Genomic DNA, 17140 nt, shown 5'->3' with positions numbered 1-17140 from the left:
AGGGAATGGAATGAGCCAAACTCACCTTCCCCCCAAGGTTTCTAAACCCCATACCTCATGAGTTTGAGGTATGGGTTTAAAATTCATGTTTTTGACAACCAAACATATGGTATGGATTTTAGTCATTCTAAATCCAAATATACCTATATTCCGCAAACCAAGCGCCCTCTTAATAAGTATTGGGTTATACGCCAATATTAACTAAATAATTGTGATTATATCTTATTGTCTTAAAAAAATTAACCTGGCCTGTGGCCTGGGGACACGTATTAGTAATAATTAGGGGTGACCAAACAATCAAGATACCCTAAAACGGAAACGAAACTTGTTAGGAACCGTAAGTTCCGAAACCTGTACAAGAGGTTCTGGTTCTAGGTAGTAAAATGGAAACCTGTACCAACAAGTTCCGATTCAAGTTCCCAATTTTTTGGAACCGGAAAGTACCACTAAAGTTCAAATTATATACCAATTCTAAACTAATTTAAAATAATAAATATCAACATAACAATTATAGATATATGTATTAAATTTGCTAAACAACTACTATTATTTTGTTTTATTTGCTAATTGTAAATATTATAAATCAGTGACCATCTAGTTTTTTACAAAAAAATTTGCAAAATATTATTAAAAGACAGGGTACCTTGAATCGGAACCGAAACCTATAAGTTCCAGTTCCCAATTTCTAGGAACTTGTTCAAAGAGGTTCCGGTTCCGGTTCCCATTTTGAAGAACCTATTGCAACAGTTTCCTGTATTGGGTATGTTGGATGATCAGCTCTGCACTAGAATTTACATTTTGCAGCAGGGTGGTGAGCTTTTCTTTATCTGAACACGCAATGACCATTTTCTCAAGTGCGACAGCATTTCTAAGCAAATATAGTACAAGCTCGACCAAATTATACTTCTGAGAGTATGTATCAATCTCGACTTCTTTCAACTGATGTTGGCAATCTGGATATTCTTTCTGTGGGCTCTGCCTGGTGAAAGTTAGAGGACGCAGCTGTTAGAGAAGAGAAAAATCAGAACATTAATAAGATGGGCAAAATATCAATAACAGACAACCTTAAAACGAAGAAAATACAGCAATTGGCTTAGGGGAGAGCAATACAGAGAGCAAATACTTCCTCCCTAAAGAGGAGACACGATTACGAACAAAAAGAAAACATCACTCATAAGCATATTTAGGCCTTTAGGGATTCCTTTTAATATTGTATTATATTGTTTGGGATATTTGGTAATTTGTGTAAGCATGTATGTATTTCATATCTCTTAATATAATGATATAAAATTTACCTACAAAGTGCTGCAAAATCTCTTGATGGAGTATGCACCAATAAAGAAAGGCACTTTGGTAAATCAGGAAGAGAAAAGATACCTAAGAGGTGCCTTTCTGTGAGCAAGGATGAGGAATTGCAAATTGGAGCAAAAAAAAGGAGATAACAGTCTAAATGTGCACACCCCAACAAAAAAGGAGATAACTGAGAACTGCTCCAACAACAAAGTCTTATCTACCTCTTCCAGGTTTTGAAAAAATCTAGTCTGTCGTTCATGAAACGAAATATCTGCTTTGCTTCGCAGGCAAAGTCATATTGACAAGAGAATCTTGTCGTTGAAGAGGCTTTTGAGCCTGGAATAATAGAACCTTCTGTGAATCCTAACCTCAAAAGTCCATCCAGAACTGCAGTCTGTGTACCTTTTCTCACAGAAGCCAAATATGCTTAGTAGATATTGCTAGGATTAACAATATTGATGCATACTCTGTTTATGGCTTAGATGCCATAGGTTTACTTTTGCTTGCCTATGGAGGGGGTAGATGTCTAAGTTGTTTTTTGCTCAGAAAATTTAATCCTGTTTAGCATTATTGGTCTAAACTGAAAAGGAAATGGGATGTTTCCAACTTGTATGATGCTCCCAATCTTTCCCGCCAAGAGGACTGGCACTTTGTTCTTTCTTTTCTAAAATCATTCATGTCGTTAGCACTCCAACCAAATGAAAATCACTCGGACAAACTAAGGAAACCTTTAACCTCATAAAATCAAGGGGGTATGACCTGTAGAATCAAGGGTAAGGCAAAGGCGATCTCCTCAACAAAGTGAGGCACATTAACATACACCAGAAATTAATGAAGCCAATAGTATGCTAAATTAACAGTTTTGAATTCTGATGCCATAAAAATCGTTGAACAGCACACAGTGAGCTTCATGGGTGGAAGCATTTACTAAATCCAATGAAAAACATAACCCGTGTGATTAAGTTAAAGGTAAGTGAGGCACATTAACATACACCAGAAATTAATGAAGCCTATAGTATGCTAAATTAACAGTTTTGAATTCTGATGCCATAAAAATCCTTGAACAGCACACAGTGAGCTTCATGGGTGGAAGCATTTACTAAATCCAATGAAAAACATAACCCGTGTGATTAAGTTAAAGGAAAATGGGTAATAAAATAATACAGAGTTGGAAACAGGTTAATCTAACCGGATTTACATCAAAATCTTGGTTGTACATATGAAGTGAGGTACACGTGACTCAAATATTTAGGTCCTTCAGATAGTTATTGAGCACTTTTGCAAACATATAGAGCTAATTAAAGATAAGACTTATTAGCCTCATTCAAATTATAATGAGCTCTTTCAGAGAGTTATTGACATTACTGTATATACGATGAGCTAATTCATAACGCAAATGAACTAAAACAAAGCAATATTTATTGAGCTCATTTTAGAGGGCAAAAATAAAATAAAGATATCCTTATAATTTAATCTTACACAAGTGTTTCCTTCCACAAAAACCCAAAAAAAAAAAAAAAAAAAAAAAAAAAAAAGGAACCCTTACACAAGTGACTATGTTTCCTTTCTGGCGAGGACAAAGACCAAAAGATGATGCAGAATTAGTATGCTGATATGATTCAGGTCAACCACAATCCTTGGAGTGATTACAGCTTGGAGCTTGCAACAATAAACTTTTCTCATGAGCATTTCTCTAGGTTGTCCTTTGGCATCAAGAGGTTAAAGAAAGCAATGTCCCTAGGCCCTTTCAAAGAGTTCAAACCCCTCTCAAGTCTCAAATACTGGAAAAATATGATCCCGATCTCCAAGGACATTATTTCACTATTAATAATTTTGGGAGTACAAAGGTAATTATCACAACTACAATATTAGACACTTTGTGTTTTTAGGATAACTACAATTAGTACGCTCAACAATGGTACTTAACCCAAAAACACCTCTCTTAACGAATTTTGTGTTTGCCTCACTTTTACCACTTACTCCTTCACTCTTATATTTTGTGCACCCTCACAATATGCACTTTGCTTCATACACTGCACTTTGTGTGTCTTACTGCTTGTTGTGCATACCTCATGCTGCAACCTAAGTTCTAAAGGGCGCAAAGCACACCAAGGTGCAAAAGTCCTTGGAGCTTAGCGCAAGGCGAAGGTGTGTGCCTTTAGTAGCCTTGTAGGTGAGGCACACCTTATTCATATAGAAAAGAAATTATAATTTCTATTAAATAAGTGTGAAATGGTATAATGAGAAAAGGTGAAAGGGTCATGTGATCAATAGCTAGGGTACCTTGAATCGAATTGGGGGATATGGGATTTCTCTATCCTCTAGAATTAAAATAAACTAGCCTGTCACAAAGTCCCATGGTATTTTTTAGAAAAAAATAACTTACACATTAGCTATTGATGCTTTACAGCATAAGGTGCAAAGGCACAAGAAGCAGTCTAGAAAAAAAGCGCAAAGGCGTGCGCCTTTTAAGGGTCTTTGAGCCTCAAGCCTCACTATGCCTTGCGCCTAGGCGCTTTTTTAAACTAATTAAGGCTTCTACATTTATAAAAGCCCTTAAACAACATCAACAATCAAGAACTCTAGTGAGACCACTAGAGTTAATGCTCCTTTGACTTTCTAAGCCATAATTTCCACTGCAAAGGTAGAATTCTCTAGACTAACTCACAAGCAACTGTCTAGAGAAACATCGTTTCTACTTTTTATAATTTTAGAACTAATCAATAGTATGTATTTGGTACATTTGGGGAGGTTATCCCAAATTCCCAACTCATAATGCTTGAGATAAAATAAAAGCAAAAATAAACAAGGCTAATTGGCTTGTAAATCAGCAATTCATTCTAAATAAAAATCAAATCAAAGACTGACCTTCAAACGTAATATCTCAAGAGATGGACACGCGTTTATAAAATAAGTGATGCCGAAGAGGTCAAAACCATATGGAACTAGCATTACTAGATCAAGCTGCTTTAAGCAAGATTTACTTATTCTTGCTGTTAATGGAAGTGGTTGTATCTGAAAATAAATAAGAAATTATGTTAGCCAGGAATGGAAGACCTTATAACAATTAATAGAATATATGATATGATATGCATCTTCACTGACCACTAAAGGCCTGACAAAAAAGGATAATGCTTTAAGATGGGGAGCAAATCTGATGAGCTCTGCAATAATCGATGAGCCGCCATCACGACGACCAATGGGAAACACTTTCGCTTGTCTCAGAAAAGGGAGATGAGCAAGTGTAAGATTACTCAGTGGACCAATACATTCGAAAACCTCAAGATTAGGACAATTGAGCTTGATGTCTAATGAAATATCATCAATTAAAAGTTTCTTCAAACCAAGGAGTTCAACTTTTAGGCACTTGATTCTTGGATAGCAACAGTGTTCTAAGCTAAGTGATGTGAGATTCAAAGCACTAGACAAAATAAACACCATGTCATTATGATTCATACGTACCCCAAACATATGAAGGGTCGTTAAATGACTAATCCAACTTGTACAACAAGAAGAAAGGTTAAGTTGACAACCTGATAAACGTAAACACGTCAAAGAAGATGCCATCCAAGGGCACAACAGATAACAAGAGAAAACATAATTTTGGATACCTAGGTCCAACTCCTTAATTCCCATTGTAACAGCACGTAGAATCCAGCTGTCAATATGGGAAGAATATTCATTATCAAGGCCAAAATGGAGCACAAGCACCCTCAAAGTTTGATCTCTCAATGTGTCCAGGAACTGATCAACAAGTCTCACAAACTTGGATCGATGAGAAACACGGTTATATCCTTCGTTTCCAAAAACATTAAGAGCATCAAGCCGAAGAACAGTACGACAATAAGGGAGATATCTCCACCTACGTGACAATAACCTTGCTCTAACAGCATCTCGCAAAGTTAAAAAAGACAATATGTAGCTTACAACATCATCCGGCAATTCACTTATGTAGTCACCCATATCGCTTGATCTGATCGATACACGTCTAACATATAACAACTGAAACCAACAAAAAACTTTTCAATTAAGACATTTAGACACGAAAACAATACGAAGTACTAAACAGAAACCAAGCCCGTCCCTGAGGCAGGGCAGGAGGGAAAAGATGTCTAATTTCATAAACAATTATCTCGAAAAATACATAATTTTAGGGATATTTGATTCAATAATCAAATTAGACTCATAATTTTCTTTTCTTTTGGTTATCTTATAATTTAGAACCAAAAGTTCAGATTTTTGTAACCCAACACTTAATGGAGTGACAATTCAATAATCAAATTAGGCTCATAATTTTCTTTTCTTTTGGTTATCTTATAATTTAGAACCAAAAGTTCAGATTTTGAAACGCAACACTTAATGGAGTGACAATTAAATTAGATTGTGCAATTGATATGATGATGACAAAAACAAACAACTTACCTCAGAAGCTGCTTCAATGGGGAATACAAGAATTAGAAGGCTTCAACGGAGAACGTCGACTGCGCTTCAATGGAGAACGTTGAGTGCGCTTCAATGGAGAACACAGAGAGAGCAATTCAATAGGTTGGATGCCTTGGAGTCCTATTAAAAGCCATGAACCACCACAATTATAGATGGGTTAGATCCGTCTAATAAATAAATGGGGCGGATCTTTGGTAGAGTGGGGGAAGTTGGTTATGATTTATGAATCCTTATGATGCTTCATATGGTGCAAAGTCTTTTTCAAATATATAATTAAAAGTCGATTAATATTGCTAAGATGCAAAAAATACCCAAAATCGGTATGCCTTACCCTAAAGGACGATGAGAACTAGAAACTCATCTGGATCGTCCATTACGTTTCATCAAACGGTCTGCACTTCACACGTCTCATTAATGGCATCTTCGAAATTATATGGCTTTTTAAACTTTTTTTCCAGCTTATTCACTTTTAAGCAATTTCATTTACTATTTGACTGATTTAATTTACTTTTACTAACTTTTCATTTACTTTTAACAATAAATAAATTAATGAAAACTTTTCCACAACAATTCTTTAATTATTTAAGCTGCTACTTGATGATAATTAATATGTTTTCTTCATTAAAAGTAAAAATAAGTTGTGCAAGGAATTTGGATAATTAGGTATTTACTTTTAAAGTAGAGGTGATCATTGAAGGTCGGGTCGAGCCGAGGCAAAAAAAAGTCAACCCATTCCTCTGGGCGGGCCGGGTCGGGCCAAGCTTCGGGCCAAAAATTATGTGCCAAAACCCGCCCAAATTAAGTGTTTTTACTGATACAACTTTTAAGAGTAGAAAATAAAGTGTTAACAAAATGATTTTAATTTTAATTCAATTAAAAATTATTGCAAAAGTAACAAAATTGAAAGAAAAAAAAGGTTAATAGTATTATCAAAAACTAAGATAATATAAAGCGGTATTGTTTAATAATATTTACCTAATATATGTTCATTTATTTACAAAAAAATTACCTAATATAAAAGACTGCGCATATATATATAAATATATTAGTTGGGTTTATATGGAGAATTATTATTGCTAAGAATTTTAATTGGAAGAAAGATATTTTGTATTATTATAAAATAATTTCCTTTAAAAATCTGCGTAAAAACGTAAAGTAAAATGGGCATGAAAATTTTTAACCAGGAGATGACATGTATACAATAGAATAAATTACACTTAGACAAAGCAACACATTAAACACCAACCAAAATATTGTATCAATCCTTTCTCAAAAAAAAAAAATTGCGTCAATCATAAGATTTATATCCATATTTAATCACGCATATTATGTAATAGAATCTTATGATTGATAATCTAATATATATATATATATAATTAAAAAATACATATTATTTTATAATTAAAGAGCAAAATTAACAAACGAGATTTGAGACTTTAAATTTATGTCCCACGTATGTTAAATTAAAAAAAAAAAAAAAAAACCTAATTTTATCCAAATATCTGACAAATGAGATGATATATCAATGAAAAAAATTATATTTTATTTTAGAATAAAAAAATAAAGCTACATAAGAATTAATGAAAATTAATGAATGATATTTAGTGAGTCAACTAATGAAATATGATATTTAAATTATTTAAAAAATAAAAAAATTATCTCTTCATATGAAAAATTTTATCCGACACATTGTGAGATTTTTGATAAAAAAAAAAACTAAAAATTATCACATTTTGATGCATTTTAAATTACATAAAAATAGTACTTATGTTTTTCTAACCCGCAATAGCAAGTTTCTCAAATATTATAGGATGTAATTAAGAAAATAATCCTTTTATATGATTTATGTTTAGAAAAACCGTGCATCGCACGAGCTTTCATCTAGTATTATATAAAAGAATGCAAATATATATAAAAAACATACTAAAATATTAGTTATTTTGTTAATTAAAGTATAATTTATCTATTTATTTTCTATACTTATATTTATATAAATAATAATTAAATAAAGAAATAATGAAAGTGGCGGGAATATATTATCTATTTTAGATACGCTTTTATTATAGGTTAATTGATTTTTTTTTCTTTTGAGGAATATATTATCTATTCTAAACGATTGAAATAAATTACTACTTCACAATCTAATATAATTTTATTACTATATGTAGACCTAACAATCGGGTCGGGTCACGGGGTATTACGAGACGGGTAACTTCAGGTCACGGGTCAAGAAATGTTCAACCTTAGCCTAAAATTTCGGGTTCGGATCAACCCAACGGGCTTAGAACATTTTTTTAATTTAGTTTATTTTTGGCTCACTTTTAGAAATTTCTAATATTTCAAGCTTACTTTGCTATTTTTTTAATAATTTTTTTAATTGAACATTTTTACCAATATTATTATTAGTCATTACATACCTACTACATTACTTAAATTGTCACAAAAAGCACCTCAATTCCTATCTGATTTTGTGTCAATTATATATTTTAACATTTGGCATATAGATAAAAGTTTTATCTTAAAATTCACTAAACAACCCGGACACCACACGGGGCACAAAACTAGTCCTATATATAAAGTGAAAGGGGGTTCAAATTTCACTTTCCCAAAATACCCCTCTCATTTTTATTTTTATTTTAAAAAAGAAAATTACCATCCTTTTATTTTAAAAATACATAAATAAATAAATAAATAAACCTACCATATGTGTTAAAAAAATCCATTTTTTCTTTTTAATTTTTTTTTTTAGGGAAGTCATATTTTATATTTAGCATACAAGTCATCATCAACATTTTTATTAATACAGTAACATATTTTTTAATTGATTTTATCAACAATTTTGTAAACCACTTATATTTTTTTTTATATTAGAATAATTAAGGAGATATATGTGAAAAAAAAAAGAGAATCGAGCTTGATAGGTTACTTAAATTGCACACGCACGCATTGCATGCGTCTCTTAGCTTGTACTCCTCTTTTCTTTTTTACTTGACCTATTTCTTTTATCACGCTTGTCAATGCAAAACTCTAATGATCAGTAATTTTAATTCTCCATAAGTAAAAATTATAAAAGTTATATATTATGATAGTACTTATCCAGACGAATTCATAAAGATCCCACATAAATATGTTTTTCATTACATATTATTCACAAAAGACGGTCAAAGGAGAGATCATGAATAGTGTAAAAGTCAAAGCGGGTCAAGTAAAAAATAACGGAGGAAGTATATACTAAGAGACACACCACACGTGTCATCTTCTGGTGTGTCCTTAGTTATTTTCTTAAAAAAAAAATCTTTTGATTAAGAAAACAAATTATTTACAAAATAATCTAATGAAGTTGTTTTAAATATGTATTAATGATTATTTAAAATATAAATTTAACAAATCTTTCTAAAAGAATTTGGAGAACTATAAACCAAAAATCATATTCTTGAAATAATTTGTGACCTGTTTTACAACAAGAAAAAAATATTGCTCAAATTTTTTGCCTACTTTTGTTTTAGTTGTGTAATAGAACTTTAGAAGCTACAACAAAAAAAAAAATCCAAATACCAAATCAACATTTCACATACTTTTATTATTTCCCAATTAATTTATGATTATGATACTTATAAATCAATAATCTATAACTATTGAGAATCTAACCTAGTTCAATATATACCTTACATTTGATCTCTAAGGGCCTAAAATCGAGTTAATTTAAGAACCTAGTTTCCTAATTGTAACGAATTCAGAAATCGGTCGGGAGGGGTGTTCACTGTTGAGAATCAAAGTAGATAGTTCCAGTCACTTCTAAGGGGCATAATTAGTTGGCCTTTACAAGTTATTTTTTTTTGACAAGTTATTAAACTATTAGTCCCATGTTTAACCAACACATCTTAATTCCACTAACATTCCTAACTAGCTTAGGGGTGTTTGGTTCGCAAAGTGGTATGGGGTTGGAATCAGGAATGGGGTTAAAGTGGTATCGGGTTGGAACTTGATACTTAATACCGTATATTTGGTTTAATTTTGGAATGAAATATCTCACTATTCTCTCCTTTTATTTGATACCTAAGGGAATAGAATGAGCCAAACTCACCTTCCCCCCAAGGTTTCTAAACCCCATACCTCATGAGTTTGAGGTATAGGTTTAAAATTCATATTTTTGACAACCAAACATATGGTATGGGTTTTAGTCATTCTAAATCCAAATATACCTATATTCCGCGAACCAGGCGCCCTCTTAATAAGTATTGGATTATACGCCAATATTAACTAAATAGTTGTGATTATATTTTATTGTCTTAAAAAAATTAACCTGGCCTGAGGCCTGGGGGCACATATTAGTAATAATTAGGGGTGACCAAAAAATCAAGATACCCTAAAACGGAAACGAAACTTGTTAGGAACCGTAAGTTCCGAAACCTGTACAAGAGGTTCTGGTTCTAGGTAGTAAAATGGAGAACCTGTACCAACAAGTTCCGATTCAAGTTCCCAATTTTTTGGAACCGGAACTTGTAAGGTACCCTGTAACCTGATAAAAGTACCACTAAAGTTCAAATTATATACCAATTCTAAACTAATTTAAAATAATAAATATCAACATAACAATTATAGATATATGTATTAAATTTGCTAAACAACTACTATTATTTTGTTTTATTTGCCAATTGTAAATATTATAAATTAGTGACCATCTAGTTTTTTACAAAAAAATCTGCAAAAAATTATTAAAAGACAGGTACCCTGAATCGGAACTGAAACCTACAAGTTCCAGTTCCCAATTTCTAGGAACTTGTTCAAAGAGGTTCCGGTTCCGGTTCCCATTTTGAAGAACCTATTGCAACAGGTTCCTCTATTGGTTATGTCGGATGATCAGCTCTGCACTAGAATTTACATTTTGCAGCAGGGTGGTGAGCTTTTCTTTATCTGAACACGCAATGACCATTTTCTCAAGTGCGACAGCATTTCTAAGCAAATATAGTACAAGCTCGACCAAATTATACTTCTGAGAGTATGTATCAATCTCGACTTCTTTCAACTGATGTTGGCAATCTGGATATTCTTTCTGTGGGCTCTGCCTGGTGAAAGTTAGAGGATGCAGCTGTTAGAGAAGAGAAAAATCAGAACATTAATCAGATGGGCAAAATATCAGTAACAGACAACCTTAAAACGAAGAAAATACAGCAATTGGCTTAGGGGAGAGCAATACAGAGAGCAAATACTTCCTCCCTAAAGAGGAGACACGATTACGAACAAAAAGAAAACATCACTCATAAGCATATTTAGGCCTTTAGGGATTCCTTTAAATATTGTATTATATTGTTTGGGATATTTGGTAATTTGTGTAAGCATGTATGTATTTCATATCTCTTAATATAATGATATAAAATTTACCTACAAAGTGCTGCAAAATCTCTTGATGGAGTATGCACCAATAAAGAAAGGCACTTTGGTAAATCAGGAAGAGAAAAGATACCTAAGAGGTGCCTTTCTGTGAGCAAGGATGAGGAATTGCAAAATGGAGCAAAAAAAGGAGATAACAGTCTAAATGTGCACACCCCAACAAAAAAGGAGATAACTGAGAACTGCTCCAACAACAAAGTCTTATCTACCTCTTCCAGGTTTTGAAAAAATCTAGTCTGTCGTTCATGAAACGAAATATCTGCTTTGCTTCGCAGGCAACGTCATATTGACAAGAGAATCTTGTCGTTGAAGAGGCTTTTGAGCCTGGAAAAATAGAACCTTCTGTGAATCCTAACCTCAAAAGTCCATCCAGAACTGCAGTCTGTGTACCTTTTCTCACAGAAGCCAAATATGCTTAGTAGATATTGCTAGGATTAACAATATTGATGCATACTCTGATTATGGCTTAGATGCCATAGGTTTACTTTTGCTTGCCTATGGAGGGGGTGGATGTCTAAGTTGTTTTTTGCTCAGAAAATTTAATCCTGTTTAGTATTATTGGTCTAAACTGAAAAGGAAATGGGATGTTTCCAACTTGTATGATGCTCCCAATCTTTCCCGCCAAGAGGACTGGCACTTTGTTCTTTCTTTTCTAAAATCATTCATGTCGTTAGCACTCCAACCAAATGAAAATCACTCAGACAAACTAAGGAAACCTTCAACCTCATAGAATCAAGGGGGTCTGATCTGTAGAATCAAAGGTAAGGCAAAGGCGATCTCCTCAACAAAGTGAGGCACATTAACATACACCAGAAATTAATGAAGCCTATAGTATGCTAAATTAACAGTTTTGAATTCTGATGCCATAAAAATCGTTGAACAGCACACAGTGAGCTTCATGGGTGGAAGCATTTACTAAATCCAATGAAAAACATAACCCGTGTGATTAAGTTAAAGGAAAATGGGTAATAAAATAATAGAGTTGGAAACAGGTTAATCTAACCGCATTTACATCAAAATCTTGGTTGTACATATGAAGTGAGGTACTCGTGACTCAAATATTTAGGTCCTTCAGATAGTTATTGAGCACTTTTGCAAACATATAGAGCTAATTAAAGATAAGACTTATTAGCCTCATTCAAATTATAATGAGCTCTTTCAGAGAGTTATTGACATTACTGTATATACGATGAGCTAATTCATAACGCAAATGAACTAAAACAAAGCAATATTTATTGAGCTCATTTTAGAGGGCAAAAATAAAATAAAGATATCCTTATAATTTAATCTTACACAAGTGTTTCCTTCCACAAAAACCCAAAAAAAAAAAAAAAAAAAAAAAAAAAAAACCCTTACACAAGTGACTATGTTTCCTTTCTGGCGAGGACAAAGACCAAAAGATGATGCAGAATTAGTATGCTGATTTGATTCAGGTCAACCACAATCCTTGGAGTGATTACAGCTTGGAGCTTGCAACAATAAACTTTTCTCATGAGCATTTCTCTAGGTTGTCCTTTGGCATCAAGAGGTTAAAGAAAGCAATGTCCCTAGGCCCTTTCAAAGAGTTCAAACCCCTCTCAAGTCTCAAATACTGGAAAAATATGATCCCGATCTCCAAGGACATTATTTCACTATTAATAATTTTGGGAGTACAAAGGTAATTATCACAACTGCAATATTAGACACTTTGTGTTTTTAGGATAACTACAATTAGTACGCTCAACAATGGTACTTAACCAAAAACACCTCTCTTAACGAATATTGTGTTTGCCTCACTTTTACCACTTACTCCTTCACTCTTATATTTTGTGCACCCTCACAATATGCACTTTGCTTCATACACTGCACTTTGTGTGCCTTTACTGTCTAGAGAAACATTGTTTCTACTTTTTATAATTTTAGAACTAATCAATAGTATGTATTTGGTACATTTGGGGAGGTTATCCCAAATTCCCAACACATAATGCTTGAGATAAAATAAAAGCAAAAATAAACAAGGCTAATTGGCTTGTAAATCAGCAATTCATTCTAAATAAAAATCAAATCAAAGACTGACCTTCAAACGTAATATCTCAAGAGATGGACACGCGTTTATAAAATAAGTGATGCCGAAGAGGTCAAAACCATATGGAACAAGCATTACTAGATCAAGCTGCTTTAAGCAAGATTTACTTATTCTTGCTGTTAATGGAAGTGGTTGTATCTGAAAATAAATAAGAAATTATGTTAGCCAGGAATGGAAGACCTTATTACAATTAATAGAATATATGATATGATATGCATCTTCACTGACCACCAAAGGCCTGACAAAAAAGGATAATGCTTTAAGATGGGGAGCAAATCTGATGAGCTCTGCAATAATCGATGAGCCGCCATCACGACGACCAATGGGAAACACTTTCGCTTGTCTCAGAAAAGGGAGATGAGCAAGTGTAAGATTACTCAGTTGACCAATACATTCGAAAACCTCAAGATTAGGACAATTGAGCTTGATGTCTAATGAATTATCATCAATTAAAAGTTTCTTCAAACCAAGGAGTTCAACTTTTAGGCACTTGATTCTTGGATAGCAACAGTGTTCTATGCTAAGTGATGTGAGATTCAAAGCACTAGACAAAATAAACACCATGTCATTATGATTCATACGTACCCATGACATATGAAGGGTCGTTAAATGACTAATCCAACTTGTACAACAAGAAGAAAGGTTAAGTTGACAACCTGATAAACGTAAACACGTCAAAGAAGATGCCATCCAAGGGCACAACAGATAACAAGAGAAAACATAATTTTGGATACCTAGGTCCAACTCCTTAATTCCCATTGTAACAGCACGTAGAATCCAGCTGTCAATATGGGAAGAATATTCATTATCAAGGCCAAAATGGAGCTCAAGCACCCTCAAAGTTTGATCTCTCAATATGTCCAGGAACTGATCAACAAGTCTCACAAACTTGGATCGATGAGAAACACGGTTATATCCTTCGTTTCCAAAAACATTAAGAGCATCAAACCGAAGAACAGTACGACAATAAGGGAGATATCTCCACCTACGTGACAATAACCTTGCTCTAACAGCATCTCGTAAAGTTAAAAAAGACAATATGTAGCTTACAACATCATCCGGCAATTCACTTATGTAGTCACCCATATCGCTTGATCTGATCGATACACGTCTAACATATAACAACTGAAACCAACAAAAACTTTGTCAATTATCAACTATTTAGACACGAAAACAATACTAAACAGAAACCAAGCCCGTCCTTGAGGCAGGGCAGGAGGGAAAAGATGTCTAATTTCATATACAATTATCTCGAAAAATCCATAATTTTAGGGATATTTGATTCAATAATCAAATTAGGCTCATAATTTTCTTTTCTTTTGGTTATCTTATAATTTAGAACCAAAAGTTCAGATTTTGGAACCCAACACTTAATGGAGTGACAATTCAATAATCAAATTAGGCTCATAATTTTCTTTTCTTTTGGTTATCTTACACTTTAGAACCAAAAGTTCAGATTTTAGAACCCTACACTTAATGGAGTGACAATTAAATTAGATTGTGCAATTGATATGATGATAACAAAAACAAACAACTTACCTCAGAAGCTGCTTCAATGGGGAATACAAGAATTAGAAGGCTTCAACGGAGAACGTCGACTGCGCTTCAATGGAGAACGTTAAGTGCGCTTCAATGGAGAACACAGAGAGAGCAATTCAATAGGTTGGATGCCTTGGAGTCCTATTAAAAGCCATGAACCGCCACAATCATAGATGGGTTAGATCCATCTAATAAATAAATGGGGCGGATAACGAGGGAAGTTGGTTATGATGGTTTATACGGTGCAAGGCCTTTTTCAAACATATAATTAAAAGTCGATGAATGTTGTTGAGATACAGAAAATACCCAAAATCGGTATGCCTTACCCTAAAGGACGATGAGAACTACAAACTCATGTGGATCGTCCATTACGTTTCATCAAACGGTCTGCACTTCACACGTCTCACTAATGGCATCTTCGAAATTACATGGCTTTTTAAACTTTTTTTCCGGCTTATTCACTTTCAAAGCAATTTCATTTACTATTTGACTGATTTTATTTACTTTTACTAACTTTTCATTTACTTTTAACAATAAATAAATTAATGAAAACTTTTCCACAACAATTCTTTAATTATTAAAGCTGCTACTTGATGATAATTAATATATTTTCTTCATTAAAAGTAAAAATAAGTTGTGCAAGGAATTTGGATAATTAAGTATTTACTTTTAAAGTAGAGGTGATCATTGGGCGGTTCGGGTCGGACCGAGGCAAAAAAAAAGTCAACCCATTCCTCGGGTCGGGCCGGGTCAGCCAAGCTTCGGGCCGAAAATTATGTGCCAAAACCCGCCCAAATTAGCCGGGCCATGCGGGCTTTTCAGGTCATTTTCAGGCCGGGCCAAAAAAATTAACTAAAATTGCATAAAATCTCATTCCCAAGCTCGTCCAAAAAAAAATTTAAAATCTGGCAGGGTCGTGCCCAACTCGATTTCGGACCGGAAAAAATTGCCCAAAACTTGCACAAATCGAGCCGAGCTTACTTTTATCAGGTCTATTTAAAAGTAAAATAGTGTACTTTAATAATATTATGATTTACTTTTAACCTTTGAATTGATCCTATATATATACTCCCTCCGTATTCTATTACTTGCTCCATTTCCACATGCGCGGAGTTTTAGAAGAAATAGTATAAAGTAATTAAAATATGAACAAACTGTGGTTGATGGAAGAATAAAGTATGATAGTTTGGCGGAGAGAGAATATGGAAATATTAAAGTATGATAGTGTGGGGTCCAATAGGAAAGAAGAAACTAGTAAAATATTGTGAAAGGTTTTCGAAAAAGAAAATGGAGCATGTCAAATTAATCTCAACCTCTCAAGTTCTCATTAATCACATCTCAAGTATTTAAACATAGTGTTAGAAACCTACTTTGAGTAGGAATCTAAATATCTATCTTGGGGAATAATTAACCTATCACAATAAAAGATAATACAAGATAATATCAAAGATATATTTTCTAAATATATTCCTATATACTCTTTCATATCTAAACATCCCTCCTCAACTTGGAGCATGAAGATCTTGAATGCCCAACTTGCCAAGTAAAAACTCGAACTGAGCCTTCCCCAAAGCTTTGGTAAAAATGTCCGCAAGTTGTTCCTTCGTGGGAACATACTATGGTGATATCAAACCATCCTTTATTACATCTCTCAAAAAATGCATATCAGCTTCAATATGTTTCATTTTCTCATGGAATACCACATTTTGAGCAATGTACAAATTAAAGCTGACTGACCATCACCAAACAAATTCGTTCATACCCTGCGAATGCTGCACGCCCAAATCCATAAACAATTGTTTCAACCATTTTAATTCACATGTTACAACCGACATTAACCTGTATTCTGCTTCATTATTAGAGGATCTAGAAGTTGTGTGTTGTTTCTTAGTCTTCCAAGACACTGGAGAGAAATCAAGTAACACAAACTAACATGTCAAAGACCGCCTGGTTAAAGGACAACTAGCCCAATACAAATCACACCACCCTTCTAGCCTCAACTCACTATCAGAACGAAGAAGTATTCCTTGGCCTGGATTCTTCTTCAAATAACGCACCACCCTTAGCGCAGCCTCCCAATGTTCTTCTCTTGGATTCTACATAAACTGAGATAATATATGAACAAGATATATATGCTAGATCCGGCCTTGAGACAGACAAATAAATTAGACATCCAACAAATCGTCTTTATTTTTCCACATCTTGCAACACTTTGCCTTCCGCAAGAGCTAACTTATGATTGTGTTCCATCGGAAAGTCTGCAGGCTTAGCTCTTAACAATCCAGTTTTGGAAATAATATCCGGTGAATATTTCTGTTAACGGATTTAAATCCCTGCTTACTTCTGGCAACTTCAAGTCCTAGGAAGTTTTCAATACTCCCTAGTCTTTAATCTTAAAACAGCTTCCCA

At 33.7% G+C, this 17140-nt stretch overlaps 2 protein-coding genes across 4 annotated transcripts; both read right to left on the bottom strand.

Annotated features, from left to right (window-relative positions):
* Positions 1-502: 502 nt before the first annotated feature.
* LOC110739257 (putative F-box/LRR-repeat protein At3g58880) lies at positions 503-5893 on the bottom strand. Of its 2 annotated transcripts, none has more exons than XM_021919723.1 (4): positions 5716-5893; positions 4399-5295; positions 4162-4308; positions 503-979 (listed from the first exon to the last, which is right to left on the bottom strand). In XM_021919723.1, the coding sequence occupies exons 2-4, from the start codon at positions 5254-5256 to the stop codon at positions 920-922; spliced, it is 1065 nt and encodes a 354-aa protein (XP_021775415.1). In that variant the 5' UTR covers positions 5257-5295; positions 5716-5893; the 3' UTR covers positions 503-919. The 2 variants fall into 2 exon arrangements, with proteins under 2 accessions (XP_021775415.1, XP_021775413.1); XM_021919721.1 differs by having other exon boundaries at positions 503-1002; positions 5716-5891.
* Positions 5894-10326: 4433 nt separating this feature from the next.
* LOC110739256 (putative F-box/LRR-repeat protein At5g54820) lies at positions 10327-14890 on the bottom strand. Of its 2 annotated transcripts, none has more exons than XM_021919719.1 (4): positions 14732-14890; positions 13421-14317; positions 13184-13330; positions 10327-10825 (listed from the first exon to the last, which is right to left on the bottom strand). In XM_021919719.1, the coding sequence occupies exons 2-4, from the start codon at positions 14276-14278 to the stop codon at positions 10577-10579; spliced, it is 1254 nt and encodes a 417-aa protein (XP_021775411.1). In that variant the 5' UTR covers positions 14279-14317; positions 14732-14890; the 3' UTR covers positions 10327-10576. The 2 variants fall into 2 exon arrangements, with proteins under 2 accessions (XP_021775411.1, XP_021775412.1); XM_021919720.1 differs by having other exon boundaries at positions 10327-10802.
* Positions 14891-17140: the final 2250 nt, after the last annotated feature.

The sequence above is a fragment of the Chenopodium quinoa genome, unplaced genomic scaffold (assembly GCF_001683475.1).
Source record: "Chenopodium quinoa cultivar QQ74 unplaced genomic scaffold, ASM168347v1, whole genome shotgun sequence".
In the NCBI taxonomy this organism is placed as follows: Eukaryota; Viridiplantae; Streptophyta; class Magnoliopsida; order Caryophyllales; family Amaranthaceae; genus Chenopodium; species Chenopodium quinoa.
This window is presented reverse-complemented; position numbering and strand designations above follow the sequence as displayed.